General features: G+C 51.2%; 1 protein-coding gene across 1 annotated transcript in view; it reads left to right on the forward strand.

The window, feature by feature from the left end:
• Positions 1–23401, forward strand: part of LOC123757623 (chordin-like protein 1) — a 398947-nt gene that overhangs the window by 370081 nt on the left and 5465 nt on the right. The window contains exons 6-7 of the mRNA XM_069329531.1: positions 1054–1344; positions 19679–19788. Of these exons, the coding sequence (XP_069185632.1) occupies positions 1054–1344; positions 19679–19788 (401 nt within the window). The remainder of the gene's footprint in view (positions 1–1053; positions 1345–19678; positions 19789–23401) is intronic.

Here is a 23401-nt window from a genome sequence, read left to right on the forward strand (position 1 = left end):
ACACTCACCACCCCCACACTCACCACCCCACACTCACCACCCCACACTCACCAGCCACACACTCACCAGCCACACACTCACCAGCCACACACTCACCAGCCCCACACTCACCACCCACACACTCACCACCCCCACACTCACCACCCCCACACTCACCACCCCCACACTCACCACCCCCACACTCACCACCCCACACTCACCACCCCACACTCACCAGCCACACACTCACCAGCCACACACTCACCAGCCCCACACTCACCAGCCCCACACTCACCACCCACACACTCACCACCTCCACACTCACCACCCCCACACTCACCACCCCCACACTCACCACCCCACACTCACCACCCCACACTCACCACCCCACACTCACCACCCCACACTCACCACCCCACACTCACCAGCCCCACACTCACCAGCCCCACACTCACCACCCCACACTCACCACCCACACACTCACCACCCCACACTCACCAGCCCACACTCACCACCCACACACTCACCACCCCACACTCACCAGCCCACACTCACCACCCACACACTCACCACCCACACACTCACCACCCACACACTCACCACCCACACACTCACCACCCACACACTCACCACCCACACACTCACCACCCCACACTCACCACCCCACACTCACCACCCCACACTCACCACCCCACACTCACCACCCCACACTCACCAGCCCCACACTCACCAGCCCCACACTCACCACCCCACACTCACCACCCACACACTCACCACCCACACACTCACCACCCCACACTCACCAGCCCACACTCACCACCCACACACTCACCACCCCACACTCACCAGCCCACACTCACCACCCACACACTCACCACCCACACACTCACCACCCACACACTCACCACCCACACACTCACCACCCCACACTCACCACCCCACACTCACCACCCCCACACTCACCACCCACACACTCACCACCCACACACTCACCACCCACACACTCACCACCCACACACTCACCACCCACACACTCACCACCCCACACTCACCAACCCCACACTCTGCCCACAGACGACTCGACAGAGCTGGACTGGGACACGATGGTGTCGTTCAGCGACCCGGCGGGCGCCAAGAGCAGCTCGGACCACGACTGTAAGATCGGCGGCCGCTACTTCATCAACGGCTCCATCTGGCACCCGGTCATCGGGCCCTTCGGGGAGATGGACTGTGTCTTGTGCAAGTGCTACAACCGCAGGATTGACTGCTCCCGCCTCAAGTGTCAGAGCCGGGACAAGTTGCAGTGTAGCCGGCCCATCAAGGTGGCCGGACAGTGCTGCCCAGTCTGCCCACTCAAGCTGCTCAGTAAGTGTTCATACACTGTCATTATGGCAGCTAAGTCATTCACCTTCACTTTAGTACCTCGGAAAGTGATCATTCACCATCACCAGAGTAGTGGTCTAGGGTGTGTGCTTGGGAGTCCTTAGAACAAAGGTTCGAATCCTTTTCACGGCTCCTACTGATTTTCTCATATTATTATCATTATTGTTCCTCTTCTTCTCACTTATTATTATTATTATTATTGGTCTCGTTATATTTAATGTTTGTTATTGTTAATTTTAACACAAGTTACAGTAGTTGTGAGTTACTGGGTGGAGTAGTGGTGAGTTACTGGGTGGAGTAGTGATGAGTTACTGGGTGGAGTAGTGGTGAGTTACTGGGTGGAGTAGTGGTGAGTTACTGGGTGGAGTAGTTGTGAGTTACTGAGTGGAGTAGTGGTGAGTTACTGGGTGGAGTAGTGATGAGTTACTGGATGGAGTAGTGGTGAGTTACTGAGTGGAGTAGTGGTGAGTTACTGGGTGGAGTAGTGATGAGTTACTGGGTGGAGTAGTGGTGAGTTACTGGGTGGAGTAGTGGTGAGTTACTGGGTGGAGTAGTTGTGAGTTACTGGATGGAGTAGTGATGAGTTACTGGGTGGAGTAGTGGTGAGTTACTGGGTGGAGTAGTGGTGAGTTACTGGGTGGAGTAGTGATGAGTTACTGGGTGGAGTAGTGGTGAGTTACTGGGTGGAGTAGTTGTGAGTTACTGGGTGGAGTAGTGGTGAGTTACTGGGTGGAGTAGTGGTGAGTTACTGGGTGGAGTAGTTGTGAGTTACTGGGTGGAGTAGTGATGAGTTACTGGGTGGAGTAGTGGTGAGTTACTTGGTGGAGTAGTTGTGAGTTACTGGGTGGAGTAGTGATGAGTTACTGGGTGGAGTAGTGATGAGTTACTGGGTTGAGTAGTGATGAGTTACTGGGTGGAGTAGTTGTGAGTTACTGGGTGGAGTAGTTGTGAGTTACTGGGTAGAGTAGTGATGAGTTACTGGGTGGAGTAGTGATGAGTTACTGGGTAGAGTAGTGATGAGTTACTGGGTGGAGTAGTGATGAGTTACTGGGTAGAGTAGTGATGAGTTACTGGGTGGAGTAGTTGTGAGTTACTGGGTGGAGTAGTTGTGAGTTACTGGGTAGAGTAGTGGTGAGTTAATGGGTGGAGTAGTGATGAGATACTGGGTAGAGTAGTGATGAGTTACTGGGTGGAGTAGTGGTGAGTTAATGGGTGGAGTAGTGATGAGTTACTGGGTAGAGTAGTGATGAGTTACTGGGTGGAGTAGTGATGAGTTACTGGGTAGAGTAGTGATGAGTTACTGGGTGGAGTAGTTGTGAGTTACTGGGTGGAGTAGTGGTGAGTTACTGAGTGGAGTAGTGGTGAGTTACTGGGTGGAGTAGTGATGAGTTACTGGGTGGAGTAGTTGTGAGTTACTGGGTGGAGTAGTGGTGAGTTACTGGGTGGAGTAGTGATGAGTTACTGGGTGGAGTAGTTGTGAGTTACTGGGTGGAGTAGTGGTGAGTTACTGGGTGGAGTAGTGGTGAGTTACTGGGTGGAGTAGTGATGAGTTACTGGGTGGAGTAGTTGTGAGTTACTGGGTGGAGTAGTGGTGAGTTACTGGGTGGAGTAGTGGTGAGTTACTGGGTGGAGTAGTGATGAGTTACTGGGTGGAGTAGTGGTGAGTTACTGGGTGGAGTAGTGATGAGTTACTGGGTGGAGTAGTTGTGAGTTACTGGGTGGAGTAGTTGTGAGTTACTGGGTGGAGTAGTGGTGAGTTACTGGGTGGAGTAGTGGTGAGTTACTGGGTGGAGTAGTGATGAGTTACTGGGTGGAGTAGTTGTGAGTTACTGGGTGGAGTAGTGGTGAGTTACTGGGTGGAGTAGTGGTGCGTTACTGGGTGGAGTAGTGGTGAGTTACTGGGTGGAGTAGTTGTGAGTTACTTGGTGGAGTAGTGGTGAGTTACTGGGTTGAGTAGTGGTGAGTTACTGGGTGGAGTAGTGGTGAGTTACTGGGTGGAGTAGTGATGAGTTACTGGGTGGAGTAGTTGTGAGTTACTGGGTGGAGTAGTTGTGAGTTACTGGGTGGAGTAGTGGTGAGTTACTGGGTGGAGTAGTGATGAGTTACTGGGTGGAGTAGTTGTGAGTTACTAGGTGGAGTAGTGGTGAGTTACTGGGTGGAGTAGTGGTGAGTTACTGGGTGGAATAGGTGAGTTACTGGGTGGAGTAGTGGTGAGTTACTGTGTGGAATAGGTGAGTTACTGGGTGGAGTAGTGGTGAGTTACTAGGTGGAGTAGTGGTGAATTACTGGGTGGAGTAGTGGTGAGTTACTGGGTAGAGTAGTGGTGAGTAACTGGGTGGAGTAGTGGTGAGTTACTGGGTGGAGTAGTGGTGAGTTACTAGGTGGAGTAGTGGTGAGTTACTGGGTGGAGTAGTGGTGAGTTACTGGATGGAATAGGTGAGTTACTGGGTGGAGTAGTGGTGAGTTACTGGGTGGAGTAGTGGTGAGTTACAGGGTGGAGTAATGGTGAGTTACTGGGTGGAGTAGTGGTGAGTTACTGGGGTGAAATAGTGGTGAGTTACTGGGTGGAGTAGTGGTGAGTTACTGGGTGGAGTAGTGGTGAGTTACTGGGTGGAGTAGTGGTGAGTTACTGGGTGGAGTAGTGGTGAGTTACTAGGTGGAGTAGTGGTGAATTACTGGGTGGAGTAGTGGTGAGTTACTGGGTAGAGTAGTGGTGAGTTACTGTGTGGAGTAGTGGTGAGTTACTGGGTGGAGTAGTGGTGAGTTACTGGGTGGAGTAGTGGTGAGTTACTGGGTGGAGTAGTGGTGAGATACTGGGTGGAATAGGTGAGTTACTGGGTGGAGTAGTGGTGAGTTACTGGGTGGAGTAGTGGTGAGTTATTGAGTGGAGTAGTGGTGAGTTACTGGGTGGAGTAGTGATGAGTTACTGGGTGGAGTAGTGGTGAATTACTGTGTGGAGTAGTGGTGAGTTACTGGGTGGAGTAGTGGTGAGTTACTGGGTAGAGTAGTGGTGAGTTACTGGGTGGAGTAGTGGTGAGTTACTGTGTGGAGTAGTGGTGAGTTACTGGGTGGAGTAGTGGTGAGTTACTGGGTGGAGTAGTGGTGAGTTACTGGGTAGAGTAGTGGTGAGTTACTGGGTGGAGTAGTGGTGAGTTACTGGGTGGAGTAGTGGTGAGTTACTGGGTGGAGTAGTGGTGAATTACTAGGTGGAGTAGTGGTGAGTTACTGTGTGGAGTAGTGGTGAGTTACTGTGTGGAGTAGTGGTGAATTACTGGGTGGAGTAGTGGTGAGTTCTGGGTGGAGTAGTGGTGAGTTACTGGGTGGAATAGGTGAGTTACTGGGTGGAGTAGTGGTGTGTTACTGGGGTGAAATAGTGGTGAGTTACTGGGTGGAGTAGTGGTGAGTTACTGGGGTGAAGTCGTGGTGAGTTACGGGGTGGAGTAGTGGTGAGTTACTGGGTGGAATAGGTGAGTTACTGGGTGGAGTAGTGGTGAGTTACTGGGTGGAATAGGTGAGTTACTGGGTGGAGTAGTGGTGAGTTACTGGGTGGAGTAGTGGTGAGTTACTAGGTGGAGTAGTGGTGAGTTACTGGGTGGAGTAGTGGTGAGTTACTGGGTGGAGTAGTGGTGAGTTACTAGGTGGAGTAGTGATGAGTTACTGGGTGGAGTAGTGGTGAGTTACTGGGTGGAGTAGTGGTGAGTTACTGGGTGGAGTAGTGGTGAGTTACTGGGTGGAGTAGTGGTGAGTTACTGGGTGGAGTAGTTGTGAGTTACTGGGTGGAGTAGTTGTGAGTTACTGGGTGGAGTAGTTGTGAGTTACAGGGTGGAGTAGTGGTGAGTTACTGGGTGGAGTAGTGATGAGTTACTGGGTGGAGTAGCTGTGAGTTACTGGGTGGAGTAGTGGTGAGTTACTGGGTGGAGTAGTGGTGAGTTACTGGATGGAATAGGTGAGTTACTGGGTGGAGTAGTGGTGAGTTACTGGGTGGAATAGGTGAGTTACTGGGTGGAGTAGTGGTGAGTTACTAGGTGGAGTAGTGGTGAATTACTGGGTGGAGTAGTGGTGAGTTACTGGGTAGAGTAGTGGTGAGTTACTGGGTGGAGTAATGGTGAGTTACTGGGTGGAGTAGTGGTGAGTTACTGGGGTGAAATAGTGGTGAGTTACTGGGTGGAGTAGTGGTGAGTTACTGGGTGGAGTAGTGGTGAGTTACAGGGTGGAGTAGTGGTGAGTTACTGGGTGGAGTAGTGGTGAGTTACTAGGTGGAGTAGTGGTGAATTACTGGGTGCAGTAGTGGTGAGTTACTTGGTAGAGTAGTGGTGAGTTACTGTGTGGAGTAGTGGTGAGTTACTGGGTGGAGTAGTGGTGAGTTACTGGGTGGAGTAGTGGTGAGTTACTGGGTGGAGTAGTGGTGAGTTACTGGGTGGAGTAGTGGTGAGTTACTGGGTGGAGTAGTGATGAGTTACTGGGTGGAGTAGTTGTGAGTTACTGGGTGGAGTAGTGGTGAGTTACTGGGTGGAGTAGTGATGAGTTACTGGGTGGAGTAGTTGTGAGTTACTGGGTGGAGTAGTGGTGAGTTACTGGGTGGAGTAGTGGTGAGTTACTGGGTGGAGTAGTGATGAGTTACTGGGTGGAGTAGTTGTGAGTTACTGGGTGGAGTAGTGGTGAGTTACTGGGTGGAGTAGTGGTGAGTTACTGGGTGGAGTAGTGATGAGTTACTGGGTGGAGTAGTGGTGAGTTACTGGGTGGAGTAGTGATGAGTTACTGGGTGGAGTAGTTGTGAGTTACTGGGTGGAGTAGTTGTGAGTTACTGGGTGGAGTAGTGGTGAGTTACTGGGTGGAGTAGTGGTGAGTTACTGGGTGGAGTAGTGATGAGTTACTGGGTGGAGTAGTTGTGAGTTACTGGGTGGAGTAGTGGTGAGTTACTGGGTGGAGTAGTGGTGCGTTACTGGGTGGAGTAGTGGTGAGTTACTGGGTGGAGTAGTGGTGAGTTACTGGATGGAATAGGTGAGTTACTGGGTGGAGTAGTGGTGAGTTACTGGGTGGAATAGGTGAGTTACTGGGTGGAGTAGTGGTGAGTTACTAGGTGGAGTAGTGGTGAATTACTGGGTGGAGTAGTGGTGAGTTACTGGGTAGAGTAGTGGTGAGTTACTGGGTGGAGTAATGGTGAGTTACTGGGTGGAGTAGTGGTGAGTTACTGGGGTGAAATAGTGGTGAGTTACTGGGTGGAGTAGTGGTGAGTTACTGGGTGGAGTAGTGGTGAGTTACAGGGTGGAGTAGTGGTGAGTTACTGGGTGGAGTAGTGGTGAGTTACTAGGTGGAGTAGTGGTGAATTACTGGGTGCAGTAGTGGTGAGTTACTTGGTAGAGTAGTGGTGAGTTACTGTGTGGAGTAGTGGTGAGTTACTGGGTGGAGTAGTGGTGAGTTACTGGGTGGAGTAGTGGTGAGTTACTGGGTGGAGTAGTGGTGAGTTACTGGGTGGAGTAGTGGTGAGTTACTGGGTGGAGTAGTGATGAGTTACTGGGTGGAGTAGTTGTGAGTTACTGGGTGGAGTAGTGGTGAGTTACTGGGTGGAGTAGTGATGAGTTACTGGGTGGAGTAGTTGTGAGTTACTGGGTGGAGTAGTGGTGAGTTACTGGGTGGAGTAGTGGTGAGTTACTGGGTGGAGTAGTGATGAGTTACTGGGTGGAGTAGTTGTGAGTTACTGGGTGGAGTAGTGGTGAGTTACTGGGTGGAGTAGTGGTGAGTTACTGGGTGGAGTAGTGATGAGTTACTGGGTGGAGTAGTGGTGAGTTACTGGGTGGAGTAGTGATGAGTTACTGGGTGGAGTAGTTGTGAGTTACTGGGTGGAGTAGTTGTGAGTTACTGGGTGGAGTAGTGGTGAGTTACTGGGTGGAGTAGTGGTGAGTTACTGGGTGGAGTAGTGATGAGTTACTGGGTGGAGTAGTTGTGAGTTACTGGGTGGAGTAGTGGTGAGTTACTGGGTGGAGTAGTGGTGCGTTACTGGGTGGAGTAGTGGTGAGTTACTGGGTGGAGTAGTTGTGAGTTACTTGGTGGAGTAGTGGTGAGTTACTGGGTTGAGTAGTGGTGAGTTACTGGGTGGAGTAGTGGTGAGTTACTGGGTGGAGTAGTGATGAGTTACTGGGTGGAGTAGTTGTGAGTTACTGGGTGGAGTAGTTGTGAGTTACTGGGTGGAGTAGTGGTGAGTTACTGGGTGGAGTAGTGATGAGTTACTGGGTGGAGTAGTTGTGAGTTACTAGGTGGAGTAGTGGTGAGTTACTGGGTGGAGTAGTGGTGAGTTACTGGGTGGAATAGGTGAGTTACTGGGTGGAGTAGTGGTGAGTTACTGTGTGGAATAGGTGAGTTACTGGGTGGAGTAGTGGTGAGTTACTAGGTGGAGTAGTGGTGAATTACTGGGTGGAGTAGTGGTGAGTTACTGGGTAGAGTAGTGGTGAGTAACTGGGTGGAGTAGTGGTGAGTTACTGGGTGGAGTAGTGGTGAGTTACTAGGTGGAGTAGTGGTGAGTTACTGGGTGGATTAGTGGTGAGTTACTGGATGGAATAGGTGAGTTACTGGGTGGAGTAGTGGTGAGTTACTGGGTGGAGTAGTGGTGAGTTACTGGGTGGAGTAATGGTGAGTTACTGGGTGGAGTAGTGGTGAGTTACTGGGGTGAAATAGTGGTGAGTTACTGGGTGGAGTAGTGGTGAGTTACTGGGTGGAGTAGTGGTGAGTTACTGGGTGGAGTAGTGGTGAGTTACTGGGTGGAGTAGTGGTGAGTTACTAGGTGGAGTAGTGGTGAATTACTGGGTGGAGTAGTGGTGAGTTACTGGGTAGAGTAGTGGTGAGTTACTGTGTGGAGTAGTGGTGAGTTACTGGGTGGAGTAGTGGTGAGTTACTGGGTGGAGTAGTGGTGAGTTACTGGGTGGAGTAGTGGTGAGATACTGGGTGGAATAGGTGAGTTACTGGGTGGAGTAGTGGTGAGTTACTGGGTGGAGTAGTGGTGAGTTATTGAGTGGAGTAGTGGTGAGTTACTGGGTGGAGTAGTGATGAGTTACTGGGTGGAGTAGTGGTGAATTACTGTGTGGAGTAGTGGTGAGTTACTGGGTGGAGTAGTGGTGAGTTACTGGGTAGAGTAGTGGTGAGTTACTGGGTGGAGTAGTGGTGAGTTACTGTGTGGAGTAGTGGTGAGTTACTGGGTGGAGTAGTGGTGAGTTACTGGGTGGAGTAGTGGTGAGTTACTGGGTAGAGTAGTGGTGAGTTACTGGGTGGAGTAGTGGTGAGTTACTGGGTGGAGTAGTGGTGAGTTACTGGGTGGAGTAGTGGTGAATTACTAGGTGGAGTAGTGGTGAGTTACTGTGTGGAGTAGTGGTGAGTTACTGTGTGGAGTAGTGGTGAATTACTGGGTGGAGTAGTGGTGAGTTCTGGGTGGAGTAGTGGTGAGTTACTGGGTGGAATAGGTGAGTTACTGGGTGGAGTAGTGGTGTGTTACTGGGGTGAAATAGTGGTGAGTTACTGGGTGGAGTAGTGGTGAGTTACTGGGGTGAAGTCGTGGTGAGTTACGGGGTGGAGTAGTGGTGAGTTACTGGGTGGAATAGGTGAGTTACTGGGTGGAGTAGTGGTGAGTTACTGGGTGGAATAGGTGAGTTACTGGGTGGAGTAGTGGTGAGTTACTGGGTGGAGTAGTGGTGAGTTACTAGGTGGAGTAGTGGTGAGTTACTGGGTGGAGTAGTGGTGAGTTACTGGGTGGAGTAGTGGTGAGTTACTAGGTGGAGTAGTGATGAGTTACTGGGTGGAGTAGTGGTGAGTTACTGGGTGGAGTAGTGGTGAGTTACTGGGTGGAGTAGTGGTGAGTTACTGGGTGGAGTAGTGGTGAGTTACTGGGTGGAGTAGTTGTGAGTTACTGGGTGGAGTAGTTGTGAGTTACTGGGTGGAGTAGTTGTGAGTTACAGGGTGGAGTAGTGGTGAGTTACTGGGTGGAGTAGTGATGAGTAACTGGGTGGAGTAGCTGTGAGTTACTGGGTGGAGTAGTGGTGAGTTACTGGGTGGAGTAGTGGTGAGTTACTGGATGGAATAGGTGAGTTACTGGGTGGAGTAGTGGTGAGTTACTGGGTGGAATAGGTGAGTTACTGGGTGGAGTAGTGGTGAGTTACTAGGTGGAGTAGTGGTGAATTACTGGGTGGAGTAGTGGTGAGTTACTGGGTAGAGTAGTGGTGAGTTACTGGGTGGAGTAATGGTGAGTTACTGGGTGGAGTAGTGGTGAGTTACTGGGGTGAAATAGTGGTGAGTTACTGGGTGGAGTAGTGGTGAGTTACTGGGTGGAGTAGTGGTGAGTTACAGGGTGGAGTAGTGGTGAGTTACTGGGTGGAGTAGTGGTGAGTTACTAGGTGGAGTAGTGGTGAATTACTGGGTGCAGTAGTGGTGAGTTACTTGGTAGAGTAGTGGTGAGTTACTGTGTGGAGTAGTGGTGAGTTACTGGGTGGAGTAGTGGTGAGTTACTGGGTGGAGTAGTGGTGAGTTACTGGGTGGAGTAGTGGTGAGTTACTGGGTGGAATAGGTGAGTTACTGGGTGGAGTAGTGGTGAGTTACTGGGTGGAGTAGTGGTGAGTTACTGAGTGGAGTAGTGGTGAGTTACTGGGTGGAGTAGTGATGAGTTATTGGGTGGAGTAGTGGTGAATTACTGTGTGGAGTAGTGGTGAGTTACTGGGTGGAGTAGTAGTGAGTTACTGGGTAGAGTAGTGGTGAGTTACTGGGTGGAGTAGTGGTGAGTTACTGTGTGGAGTAGTGGCGAGTTACTGGGTGGAGTAGTGGTGAGTTACTGGGTGGAGTAGTGGTGAGTTACTGGGTAGAGTAGTGGTGAGTTACTGGGTGGAGTAGTGGTGAGTTACTGGGTGGAGTAGTGGTGAGTTACTGGGTGGAGTAGTGGTGAATTACTAGGTGGAGTAGTGGTGAGTTACTGTGTGGAGTAGTGGTGAGTTACTGTGTGGAGTAGTGGTGAATTACTGGGTGGAGTAGTGGTGAGTTCTGGGTGGAGTAGTGGTGAGTTACTGGGTGGAATAGGTGAGTTACTGGGTGGAGTAGTGGTGTGTTACTGGGGTGAAATAGTGGTGAGTTACTGGGTGGACTAGTGGTGAGTTACTGGGGTGAAGTAGTGGTGAGTTACGGGGTGGAGTAGTGGTGAGTTACTGGGTGGAATAGGTGAGTTACTGGGTGGAGTAGTGGTGAGTTACTGGGTGGAGTAGTAGTGAGTTACTAGGTGGAGTAGTGGTGAGTTACTGGGTGGAGTAGTGGTGAGTTACTGGGTGGAGTAGTGGTGAGTTACTAGGTGGAGTAGTGATGAGTTACTGGGTGGAGTAGTGGTGAGTTACTGGGTGGAGTAGTGGTGAGTTACTGGGTGGAGTAGTGGTGAGTTACTGGGTGGAGTAGTGGTGAGTTACTGGGTGGAGTAGTTGTGAGTTACTGGGTAGAGTAGTGGTGAGTTAATGGGTGGAGTAGTGATGAGATACTGGGTAGAGTAGTGATGAGTTACTGGGTGGAGTAGTGGTGAGTTAATGGGTGGAGTAGTGATGAGTTACTGGGTAGAGTAGTGATGAGTTACTGGGTGGAGTAGTGATGAGTTACTGGGTAGAGTAGTGATGAGTTACTGGGTGGAGTAGTTGTGAGTTACTGGGTGGAGTAGTGGTGAGTTACTGAGTGGAGTAGTGGTGAGTTACTGGGTGGAGTAGTGATGAGTTACTGGGTGGAGTAGTTGTGAGTTACTGGGTGGAGTAGTGGTGAGTTACTGGGTGGAGTAGTGATGAGTTACTGGGTGGAGTAGTTGTGAGTTACTGGGTGGAGTAGTGGTGAGTTACTGGGTGGAGTAGTGGTGAGTTACTGGGTGGAGTAGTGATGAGTTACTGGGTGGAGTAGTTGTGAGTTACTGGGTGGAGTAGTGGTGAGTTACTGGGTGGAGTAGTGGTGAGTTACTGGGTGGAGTAGTGATGAGTTACTGGGTGGAGTAGTGGTGAGTTACTGGGTGGAGTAGTGATGAGTTACTGGGTGGAGTAGTTGTGAGTTACTGGGTGGAGTAGTTGTGAGTTACTGGGTGGAGTAGTGGTGAGTTACTGGGTGGAGTAGTGGTGAGTTACTGGGTGGAGTAGTGATGAGTTACTGGGTGGAGTAGTTGTGAGTTACTGGGTGGAGTAGTGGTGAGTTACTGGGTGGAGTAGTGGTGCGTTACTGGGTGGAGTAGTGGTGAGTTACTGGGTGGAGTAGTTGTGAGTTACTTGGTGGAGTAGTGGTGAGTTACTGGGTTGAGTAGTGGTGAGTTACTGGGTGGAGTAGTGGTGAGTTACTGGGTGGAGTAGTGATGAGTTACTGGGTGGAGTAGTTGTGAGTTACTGGGTGGAGTAGTTGTGAGTTACTGGGTGGAGTAGTGGTGAGTTACTGGGTGGAGTAGTGATGAGTTACTGGGTGGAGTAGTTGTGAGTTACTAGGTGGAGTATTGGTGAGTTACTGGGTGGAGTAGTGGTGAGTTACTGGGTGGAATAGGTGAGTTACTGGGTGGAGCAGTGGTGAGTTACTGTGTGGAATAGGTGAGTTACTGGGTGGAGTAGTGGTGAGTTACTAGGTGGAGTAGTGGTGAATTACTGGGTGGATTAGTGGTGAGTTACTGGGTAGAGTAGCGGTGAGTAACTGGGTGGAGTAGTGGTGAGTTACTGGGTGGAGTAGTGGTGAGTTACTGGGTGGAGTAGTGGTGAGTTACTGGGTGGAGTAGTGGTGAGTTACTGGATGGAATAGGTGAGTTACTGGGTGGAGTAGTGGTGAGTTACTGGGTGGAGTAGTGGTGAGTTACTGGGTGGAGTAATGGTGAGTTACTGGGTGGAGTAGTGGTGAGTTACTGGGGTGAAATAGTGGTGAGTTACTGGGTGGAGTAGTGGTGAGTTACTGGGTGGAGTAGTGGTGAGTTACTGGGTGGAGTAGTGGTGAGTTACTGGGTGGAGTAGTGGTGAGTTACTAGGTGGAGTAGTGGTGAATTACTGGGTGGAGTAGTGGTGAGTTACTGGGTAGAGTAGTGGTGAGTTACTGTGTGGAGTAGTGGTGAGTTACTGGGTGGAGTAGTGGTGAGTTACTGGGTGGAGTAGTGGTGAGTTACTGGGTGGAGTAGTGGTGAGTTACTGGGTGGAATAGGTGAGTTACTGGGTGGAGTAGTGGTGAGTTACTGGGTGGAGTAGTGGTGAGTTATTGAGTGGAGTAGTGGTGAGTTACTGGGTGGAGTAGTGATGAGTTACTGGGTGGAGTAGTGGTGAATTACTGTGTGGAGTAGTGGTGAGTTACTGGGTGGAGTAGTGGTGAGTTACTGGGTAGAGTAGTGGTGAGTTACTGGGTGGAGTAGTGGTGAGTTACTGTGTGGAGTAGTGGTGAGTTACTGGGTGGAGTAGTGGTGAGTTACTGGGTGGAGTAGTGGTGAGTTACTGGGTAGAGTAGTGGTGAGTTACTGGGTGGAGTAGTGGTGAGTTACTGGGTGGAGTAGTGGTGAGTTACTGGGTGGAGTAGTGGTGAATTACTAGGTGGAGTAGTGGTGAGTTACTGTGTGGAGTAGTGGTGAGTTACTGTGTGGAGTAGTGGTGAATTACTGGGTGGAGTAGTGGTGAGTTCTGGGTGGAGTAGTGGTGAGTTACTGGGTGGAATAGGTTAGTTACTGGGTGGAGTAGTGGTGTGTTACTGGGGTGAAATAGTGGTGAGTTACTGGGTGGAGTAGTGGTGAGTTACTGGGGTGAAGTCGTGGTGAGTTACGGGGTGGAGTAGTGGTGAGTTACTGGGTGGAATAGGTGAGTTACTGGGTGGAGTAGTGGTGAGTTACTGGGTGGAATAGGTGAGTTACTGGGTGGAGTAGTGGTGAGTTACTGGGTGGAGTAGTGGTGAGTTACTAGGTGGAGTAGTGGTGAGTTACTGGGTGGAGTAGTGGTGAGTTACTGGGTGGAGTAGTGGTGAGTTACTAGGTGGAGTAGTGATGAGTTACTGGGTGGAGTAGTGGTGAGTTACTGGGTGGAGTAGTGGTGAGTTACTGGGTGGAGTAGTGGTGAGTTACTGGGTGGAGTAGTGGTGAGTTACTGGGTGGAGTAGTTGTGAGTTACTGGGTGGAGTAGTTGTGAGTTACTGGGTGGAGTAGTTGTGAGTTACAGGGTGGAGTAGTGGTGAGTTACTGGGTGGAGTAGTGATGAATTACTGGGTGGAGTAGCTGTGAGTTACTGGGTGGAGTAGTGGTGAGTTACTGGGTGGAGTAGTGGTGAGTTACTGGATGGAATAGGTGAGTTACTGGGTGGAGTAGTGGTGAGTTACTGGGTGGAATAGGTGAGTTACTGGGTGGAGTAGTGGTGAGTTACTAGGTGGAGTAGTGGTGAATTACTGGGTGGAGTAGTGGTGAGTTACTGGGTAGAGTAGTGGTGAGTTACTGGGTGGAGTAATGGTGAGTTACTGGGTGGAGTAGTGGTGAGTTACTGGGGTGAAATAGTGGTGAGTTACTGGGTGGAGTAGTGGTGAGTTACTGGGTGGAGTAGTGGTGAGTTACTGGGTGGAGTAGTGGTGAGTTACTGGGTGGAGTAGTGGTGAGTTACTAGGTGGAGTAGTGGTGAATTACTGGGTGGAGTAGTGGTGAGTTACTTGGTAGAGTAGTGGTGAGTTACTGTGTGGAGTAGTGGTGAGTTACTGGGTGGAGTAGTGGTGAGTTACTGGGTGGAGTAGTGGTGAGTTACTGGGTGGAGTAGTGGTGAGTTACTGGGTGGAATAGGTGAGTTACTGGGTGGAGTAGTGGTGAGTTACTGGGTGGAGTAGTGGTGAGTTACTGAGTGGAGTAGTGGTGAGTTACTGGGTGGAGTAGTGATGAGTTACTGGGTGGAGTAGTGGTGAATTACTGTGTGGAGTAGTGGTGAGTTACTGGGTGGAGTAGTGGTGAGTTACTGGGTAGAGTAGTGGTGAGTTACTGGGTGGAGTAGTGGTGAGTTACTGTGTGGAGTAGTGGCGAGTTACTGGGTGGAGTAGTGGTGAGTTACTGGGTGGAGTAGTGGTGAGTTACTGGGTAGAGTAGTGGTGAGTTACTGGGTGGAGTAGTGGTGAGTTACTGGGTGGAGTAGTGGTGAGTTACTGGGTGGAGTAGTGGTGAATTACTAGGTGGAGTAGTGGTGAGTTACTGTGTGGAGTAGTGGTGAGTTACTGTGTGGAGTAGTGGTGAATTACTGGGTGGAGTAGTGGTGAGTTCTGTGTGGAGTAGTGGTGAGTTACTGGGTGGAATAGGTGAGTTACTGGGTGGAGTAGTGGTGTGTTACTGGGGTGAAATAGTGGTGAGTTACTGGGTGGACTAGTGGTGAGTTACTGGGGTGAAGTAGTGGTGAGTTACGGGGTGGAGTAGTGGTGAGTTACTGGGTGGAATAGGTGAGTTACTGGGTGGAGTAGTGGTGAGTTACTGGGTGGAGTAGTGGTGAGTTACTAGGTGGAGTAGTGGTGAGTTACTGGGTGGAGTAGTGGTGAGTTACTGGGTGGAGTAGTGGTGAGTTACTAGGTGGAGTAGTGATGAGTTACTGGGTGGAGTAGTGGTGAGTTACTGGGTGGAGTAGTGGTGAGTTACTGGGTGGAGTAGTTGTGAGTTACTGGGTGGAGTAGTTGTGAGTTACTGGGTGGAGTAGTTGTGAGTTACTGGGTGGAGTAGTGGTGAGTTACTGGGTGGAGTAGTGATGAGTTACTGGGTGGAGTAGCTGTGAGTTACTGGGTGGAGTAGTGGTGAGTTACTGGGTGGAGTAGTGGTGAGTTACTGGATGGAATAGGTGAGTTACTGGGTGGAGTAGTGGTGAGTTACTGGGTGGAATAGGTGAGTTACTGGGTGGAGTAGTGGTGAGTTACTAGGTGGAGTAGTGGTGAATTACTGGGTGGAGTAGTGGTGAGTTACTGGGTAGAGTAGTGGTGAGTTACTGGGTGTAGTAGTGGTGAGTTACAGGGTGGAGTAGTGGTGAATTACTGGGTGGAGTAGTGGTGAGTTACTGGGTGGAGTAGTGGTGAGTTACTGGGTGGAATAGGTGAGTTACTGGGTGGAGTAGTGGTGAGTTACTGGGTGGAGTAGTGGTGAGTTACTGGGTGGAGTAGTGGTGAGTTACTGGGTGGAGTAGTGGTGAGTTACTGGGTGGAGTAGTGGTGAGTTACTGGGTGGAGTAGTGGTGAGTTACTGGGTGGAGTAGTGGTGAGTTACTGGGTGGAGTAGTGGTGAGTTACTGGGTGGAGTATTGGTGAGTTACTAGGTGGAGTAGTGGTGAATTACTGGGTGGAGTAGTGGTGAGTTACTGGATAGAGTAGTGGTGAGTTACTGTGTGGAGTAGTGGTGAGTTACTGGGTGGAGTAGTGGTGAGTTACTGGGTGGAGTAGTGGTGAGTTACTGGGTGGAGTAGTGGTGAGTTACTGGGTGGAATAGGTGAGTTACTGGGTGGAGTAGTGGTGAGTTACTGGGTGGAGTAGTGGTGAGTTACTGAGTGGAGTAGTGGTGAGTTACTGGGTGGAGTAGTGGTGAGTTACTGGGTGGAGTAGTGGTGAATTACTGTGTGGAGTAGTGGTGAGTTACTGTGTGGAGTAGTGGTGAGTTACTGGGTGGAGTAGTGGTGAGTTACTGGGTGGAGTAGTGGTGAGTTACTGTGTGGAGTAGTGGTGAGTTACTGGGTGGAGTAGTGGTGAGTTACTGGGTGGAGTAGTGGTGAGTTACTGGGTAGAGTATTGGTGAGTTACTGGGTGGAGTAGTGGTGAGTTACTGGGTGGAGTAGTGGTGAGTTACTGGGTGGAGTAGTGGTGAGTTACTAGGTGGAGTAATGGTGAATTACTGGGTGGAGTAGTGGTGAGTTACTGGGTGGAGTAGTGGTGAATTACTGGGTGGAATAGGTGAGTTACTGGGTGGAGTAGTGGTGTGTAACTGGGGTGAAATAGTGGTGAGTTACTGGGTGGACTAGTGGTGAGTTACTGGGGTGAAGTAGTGGTGAGTTACGGGGTGGAGTAGTGGTGAGTTACTGGGTGGAGTAGTGGTGAGTTACTGGGTGGAGTAGTTGTGAGTTACTGGGTGGAGTAGTTGTGAGTTACTGGGTGGAGTAGTTGTGAGTTACTGGGTGGAGTAGTGGTGAGTTACTGGGTGGAGTAGTGGTGAGTTCTGTGTGGAGTAGTGGTGAGTTACTGGGTGGAATAGGTGAGTTACTGGGTGGAGTAGTGGTGTGTTACTGGGGTGAAATAGTGGTGAGTTACTGGGTGGACTAGTGGTGAGTTACTGGGGTGAAGTAGTGGTGAGTTACGGGGTGGAGTAGTGGTGAGTTACTGGGTGGAATAGGTGAGTTACTGGGTGGAGTAGTGGTGAGTTACTGGGTGGAGTAGTGGTGAGTTACTAGGTGGAGTAGTGGTGAGTTACTGGGTGGAGTAGTGGTGAGTTACTGGGTGGAGTAGTGGTGAGTTACTAGGTGGAGTAGTGATGAGTTACTGGGTGGAGTAGTGGTGAGTTACTGGGTGGAGTAGTGGTGAGTTACTGGGTGGAGTAGTGGTGAGTTACTGGGTGGAGTAGTGGTGAGTTACTGGGTGGAGTAGTTGTGAGTTACTGGGTGGAGTAGTTGTGAGTTACTGGGTGGAGTAGTTGTGAGTTACTGGGTGGAGTAGTGGTGAGTTACTGGGTGGAGTAGTGATGAGTTACTGGGTGGAGTAGCTGTGAGTTACTGGGTGGAGTAGTGGTGAGTTACTGGGTGGAGTAGTGGTGAGTTACTGGATGGAATAGGTGAGTTACTGGGTGGAGTAGTGGTGAGTTACTGGGTGGAATAGGTGAGTTACTGGGTGGAGTAGTGGTGAGTTACTAGGTGGAGTAGTGGTGAATTACTGGGTGGAGTAGTGGTGAGTTACTGGGTAGAGTAGTGGTGAGTTACTGGGTGTAGTAGTGGTGAGTTACAGGGTGGAGTAGTGGTGAATTACTGGGTGGAGTAGTGGTGAGTTACTGGGTGGAGTAGTGGTGAGTTACTGGGTGGAATAGGTGAGTTACTGGGTGGAGTAGTGGTGAGTTACTGGGTGGAGTAGTGGTGAGTTACTGGGTGGAGTAGTGGTGAGTTACTGGGTGGAGTAGTGGTGAGTTACTGGGTGGAGTAGTGGTGAGTTACTGGGTGGAGTAGTGGTGAGTTACTGGGTGGAGTAGTGGTGAGTTACTGGGTGGAGTAGTGGTGAGTTACTGGGTGGAGTATTGGTGAGTTACTAGGTGGAGTAGTGGTGAATTACTGGGTGGAGTAGTGGTGAGTTACTGGATAGAGTAGTGGTGAGTTACTGTGTGGAGTAGTGGTGAGTTACTGGGTGGAGTAGTGGTGAGTTACTGGGTGGAGTAGTGGTGAGTTACTGGGTGGAGTAGTGGTGAGTTACTGGGTGGAATAGGTGAGTTACTGGGTGGAGTAGTGGTGAGTTACTGGGTGGAGTAGTGGTGAGTTACTGAGTGGAGTAGTGGTGAGTTACTGGGTGGAGTAGTGGTGAGTTACTGGGTGGAGTAGTGGTGAATTACTGTGTGGAGTAGTGGTGAGTTACTGTGTGGAGTAGTGGTGAGTTACTGGGTGGAGTAGTGGTGAGTTACTGGGTGGAGTAGTGGTGAGTTACTGTGTGGAGTAGTGGTGAGTTACTGGGTGGAGTAGTGGTGAGTTACTGGGTGGAGTAGTGGTGAGTTACTGGGTAGAGTATTGGTGAGTTACTGGGTGGAGTAGTGGTGAGTTACTGGGTGGAGTAGTGGTGAGTTACTGGGTGGAGTAGTGGTGAGTTACTAGGTGGAGTAATGGTGAATTACTGGGTGGAGTAGTGGTGAGTTACTGGGTGGAGTAGTGGTGAATTACTGGGTGGAATAGGTGAGTTACTGGGTGGAGTAGTGGTGAGTTACTGGGGTGAAATAGTGGTGAGTTACTGGGTGGAGTAGTGGTGAGTTACTGGGGTGAAGTAGTGGTGAGTTACGGGGTGGAGTAGTGGTGAGTTACGGGGAAGAGTAGTGGTGAGTTACTGGGTGGAGTAGTGGTGAGTTACGGGGTAGAGTAGTGGTGAGTTACGGGGTGGAGTAGTGGTGAGTTACGGGGTAGAGTAGTGGTGAGTTACTGGGTGGAGTTGTAGTGAGTTACTGGCTGGGGTAGTGGTGAGTTACTGGTTGGAGTAGTGGTGAGTTACTGGGTAGAGTAGTGATGAGTTAATGGGTGGAGTAGTGGTGAGTTACTGGGTGGAGTTGTGATGAGTTACTGGTTGGAGTAGTGGTGAGTTACTGGGTGGAGAAGTGATGAGTTACTGGGTAGAGTAGTGGTGAGTTACTGGGTGGAGTAGTGATGAGTTACTGGGTAGAGTAGTGGTGAGTTACTGGGTGGAGTAGTGATGAGTTACTGGGTGGAGTAGTGATGAGTTACTGGGTGGAGTAGTGATGAGTTACTGGGTGGAGTAGTGATGAGTTACTGGGTGGAGTAGTGGTGAGTTACTGGGGTGAAGTAGTGGTGAGTTACGGGGTGGAGTAGTGGTGAGTTACGGGGTAGAGTAGTGGTGAGTTACTGGGTGGAGTAGTGGTGAGTTACTGGGTGGAGTAGTAATGAGTTACTGGGTGGAGTAGTGATGAGTTACTGGGTGGAGTAGTGGTGAGTTACTGGGTGGAGTAGTGATGAGTTACTGGGTGGAGTAGTGGTGAGTTACTGGGTGGAGTAGTGATGAGTTACTGGGTGGAGTAGTGGTGAGTTACTGGGTGGAGTAGTGGTGAGTTACTGGGTGGAGTAGTGATGAGTTACTGGGTGGAGTAGTGGTGAGTTACTGGGTGGAGTAGTGGTGAGTTACTGGGTGGAGTAGTGATGAGTTACTGGGTGGAGTAGTGGTGAGTTACTGGGTGGAGTAGTGATGAGTTACTGGGTGGAGTAGTGGTGAGTTACTGGGTGGAGTAGTGGTGAGTTACTGGGTGGAGTAGTGATGAGTTACTGGGTGGAGTAGTGGTGAGTTACTGGGTGGAGTAGTGATGAGTTACTGGGTGGAGTAGTGGTGAGTTACTGGGTGGAGTAGTGGTGAGTTACTGGGTAGAGTAGTGATGAGTTACTGGGTGGAGTAGTGGTGAGTTACTGGGTGGAGTAGTGGTGAGTTACTGGGTGGAGTAGTGATGAGTTACTGGGTGGAGTAGTGGTGAGTTACTGGGTGGAGTAGTGATGAGTTACTGGGTGGAGTAGTGGTGAGTTACTGGGTGGAGTAGTGGTGAGTTACTGGGTGGAGTAGTGGTGAGTTACTGGGTGGAGTAGTGGTGAGTTACTGGGTGGAGTAGTGGAGGAGGAGCACTAACCAGCAGGACCTCCCACAGTCAACAGGGCGCCCCAGCCAGCAGGGGAGGGCGTCCGGTGCCTGAGTGACAGGTCCCAGCAGGCGGTGTGGATGAACAACGGCTCCGGCAACAACTCTGGCGTCCTGCACGTATGTCAACTATGGCACCACTCACGTGGCACCACACTCACCTGGCACCACACTCACGTGGCACCACACTCACCTGGCACCACATTCACTTGACACCACACTCACCTGGCACCACACTCACGTGGCACCACACTCACCTGGCACCACACTCACGTGGCACCACACTCACCTGGCACCACACTCACGTGGCACCACACTCACCTGGCACCACACTCACCTGGCACCACACTCACCTGGCACCACACTCACCTGGCACCACACTCACCTGGCACCACATTCACTTGACACCACACTCACCTGGCACCACACTCACGTGGCACCACACTCACCTGGCACCACATTCACTTGACACCACACTCACCTGGCACCACACTCACGTGGCACCACACTCACCTGGCACCACACTCACGTGGCACCACACTCACCTGGCACCACACTCACGTGGCACCACACTCACCTGGCACCACACTCACCTGGCACCACACTCACCTGGCACCACACTCACCTGGCACCACACTCACCTGGCACCACATTCACTTGACACCACACTCACCTGGCACCACACTCACGTGGCACCACACTCACCTGGCACCACATTCACTTGACACCACACTCACCTGGCACCACATTCACGTGACACCACACTCACCTGGCACCAACACTCACGTGGCACCACACTCACGTGGCACCACACTCACGTGGCACCACACTCACGTGGCACCACACTCATCTGGCACTAACACTCACGTGGCACCAACACTCACGTGGCAAACAGCACTCTCACGTGGCACCACACTCACGTGGCACCACATTCACCTGGCACCACACTCACGTGGCACCACACTCACGTGGCACCACATTCACCTGGCACCACACTCACGTGGCACCACACTCACCTGGCACCACACTCACCTGGCACCACACTCACCTGGCACCACACTCACGTGGCACCACACTCACGTGGCACCACATTCACCTGGCACCACACTCACGTGGCACCACACTCACGTGGCACCACACTCACGTGGCACCACATTCACGTGGTACCACACTCACGTGGCACCACATTCACCTGGCACCACACTCACGTGGCACCACACTCACGTGGCACCACATTCACCTCTCACCACACTCACGTGGCACCACACTCACGTGGCACCACACTCACGTGGCACCACATTCACCTGGCACCACACTCACGTGGCACCACATTCACGTGACACCACACTCACCTGGCACCACACTCACCTGGCACCAACACTCACATGGCACCACACTCACGTGGCACCACATTAACGTGGTACCACACTCACGTGGCACCACATTCACGTGCTACCACACTCATGTGGCACCACATTCACGTGACACCACACTCACCTGGCACCACACTCACGTGGCACCACATTCACGTGACACCACACTCACGTGGCACCACATTCACGTGGTACCACACTCACGTGGCACCACATTCACGTGACACCACACTCACCTGGCACCACACTCACGTGGCACCACATTCACGTGGTACCACACTCACGTGGCACCACATTCACGTGACACCACACTCACCTGGCACCACACTCACGTGGCACCACACTCACTTGGCACCACACTCACGTGGCACCACATTTACGTGACACCACACTCACGTGGCACCACATTCACGTGCTACCACACTCACGTGGCACCACATTCACGTGTCACCACACTCACGTGGCACCACATTCACGTGCTACCACACTCACGTGGCACCACATTCACGTGACACCACACTCACGTGGCACCACATTCACGTGGTACCACACTCACGTGGCACCACATTCACGTGGTACCACACTCACGTGGCACCACATTCACGTGACACCACACTCACCTGGCACCACACTCACCTGGCACCACACTCACGTGACACCACACTCACCTGGCACCAACACTCACGTGACACCACACTCACGTGGCACCACATTCACGTGACACCACACTCACCTGGCACCAACACTCAAGTGGCACCAACACTCTCACGTGGCACCACACTCACCTGGCACCAACACTCACGTGGCACCACATTCACGTGACACCACACTCACTTGGCACCACATTCACGTGGTACCACACTCACGTGGCACCAACACTCACGTGGCACCAACACTCTCACGTGGCACCAACACTCACGTGGCACCACACTCACGTGGCACCACATTCACGTGGCACCACACTCACGTGGCACCACATTCACGTGGTACCACACTCACGTGGCACCAACACTCACGTGGCACCAACACTCTCACGTGGCACCAACACTCTCACGTGGCACCAACACTCACGTGACACCAACACTCACGTGGCACCAACACTCACGTGGCACCAACACTCACGTGACACCAACACTCACGTGGCACCAACACTCACGTGGCACCACACTCACATAGCATCAACACTCATGAGAGCCATGTATCCTGTGTGTGTGTGTGTGTGTGTGTGTGTGTGTGTGTGTGTGTGTGTGTGTGTGTGTGTGTGTGTGTGTGTGTGTGTGTGTGTGTGTGTGTGTGTGTGTGTGTGTGTGTGTGCGTGTGTGTGTGTGTGTTTACTAGTTTACTAGTTGTGTTTACTAGTTGTGTTTTTGCGGGGGTTGAGCTTTGCTCTTTCGGCCCGCCTCTCAACTGTTTACTAACTACTTTTTTTTTTTTTTCCCCACACCACACACTCACACACCCCAGGAAGCAGCCTGTGACAGCTGACTAACTCCCAGGTACTTATTTACTGCTAGGTAACAGGGGCACTTAGGGTGAAAGAAACTTTGCCCATTTGTTTCTGCCTCGTGCGGGAATCGAACCCGCGCCACAGAATTACGAGTCCTGCGCGCTATCCACCAGGCTACGAGGCCCCCCTGGGCCTCGTGTTTGTGTGTGTGTTTGTGTGTGTGTTTGTGTGTGTGTGTGTGTGTGTGTGTGTGTGTGTGCGTGTGTGTGTGTGTGTGTGTGTGTGTGTGTGTGTGTGTGTGTGTGTGTGTGTGTGTGTGTGTGTGTGTGTGTGTGTGTGTGTGTGTGTGTGTGTGTGTGTGTGTGTGTGTGTGTGTGTGTGTGTGTGTGTGTGTGTGTGTGTGTGTACTCACCTAGTTGTTCTCACCTGGTTGTGTCTGCAAGATCGAGCATTGACTCTTGGATCCCGCCTTTCGAGCATCGGTTGTTTACAGCAATGACTCCTGTCCCATTTCCCTATCATACCTGGTTTTAAAATTATGAATAGTATTTGCTTCCACAACCTGTTCCTGAAGTGCATTCCATTTTCCCACTACTCTCACGCTAAAAGAAAACTTCCTAACATCTCTGTGACTCATCTGAGTTTCAAGCTTCCATCCATGTCCCCTCGTTCTGTTACTATTCCGTGTGAACATTTCGTCTATGTCCACTCTGTCAATCCCTCTGAGTATCTTATACGTTCCTATCATGTCCTCCCTCTCCCTTCTTCTTTCTAGTGTCGTAAGGCATAGTTCCCTCAGGCGCTCCTCATACCCCATCCCTCGTAGCTCTGGGACGAGTCTCGTTGCAAACCTCTGAACCTTTTCCAGTTTCATTATATGCTTCTTCAGATGGGGACTCCATGATGAGGCGGC

Source organism: Procambarus clarkii, chromosome 22 (genome assembly GCF_040958095.1).
Source record: "Procambarus clarkii isolate CNS0578487 chromosome 22, FALCON_Pclarkii_2.0, whole genome shotgun sequence".
Lineage (NCBI taxonomy): Eukaryota > Metazoa > Arthropoda > Malacostraca > Decapoda > Cambaridae > Procambarus > Procambarus clarkii.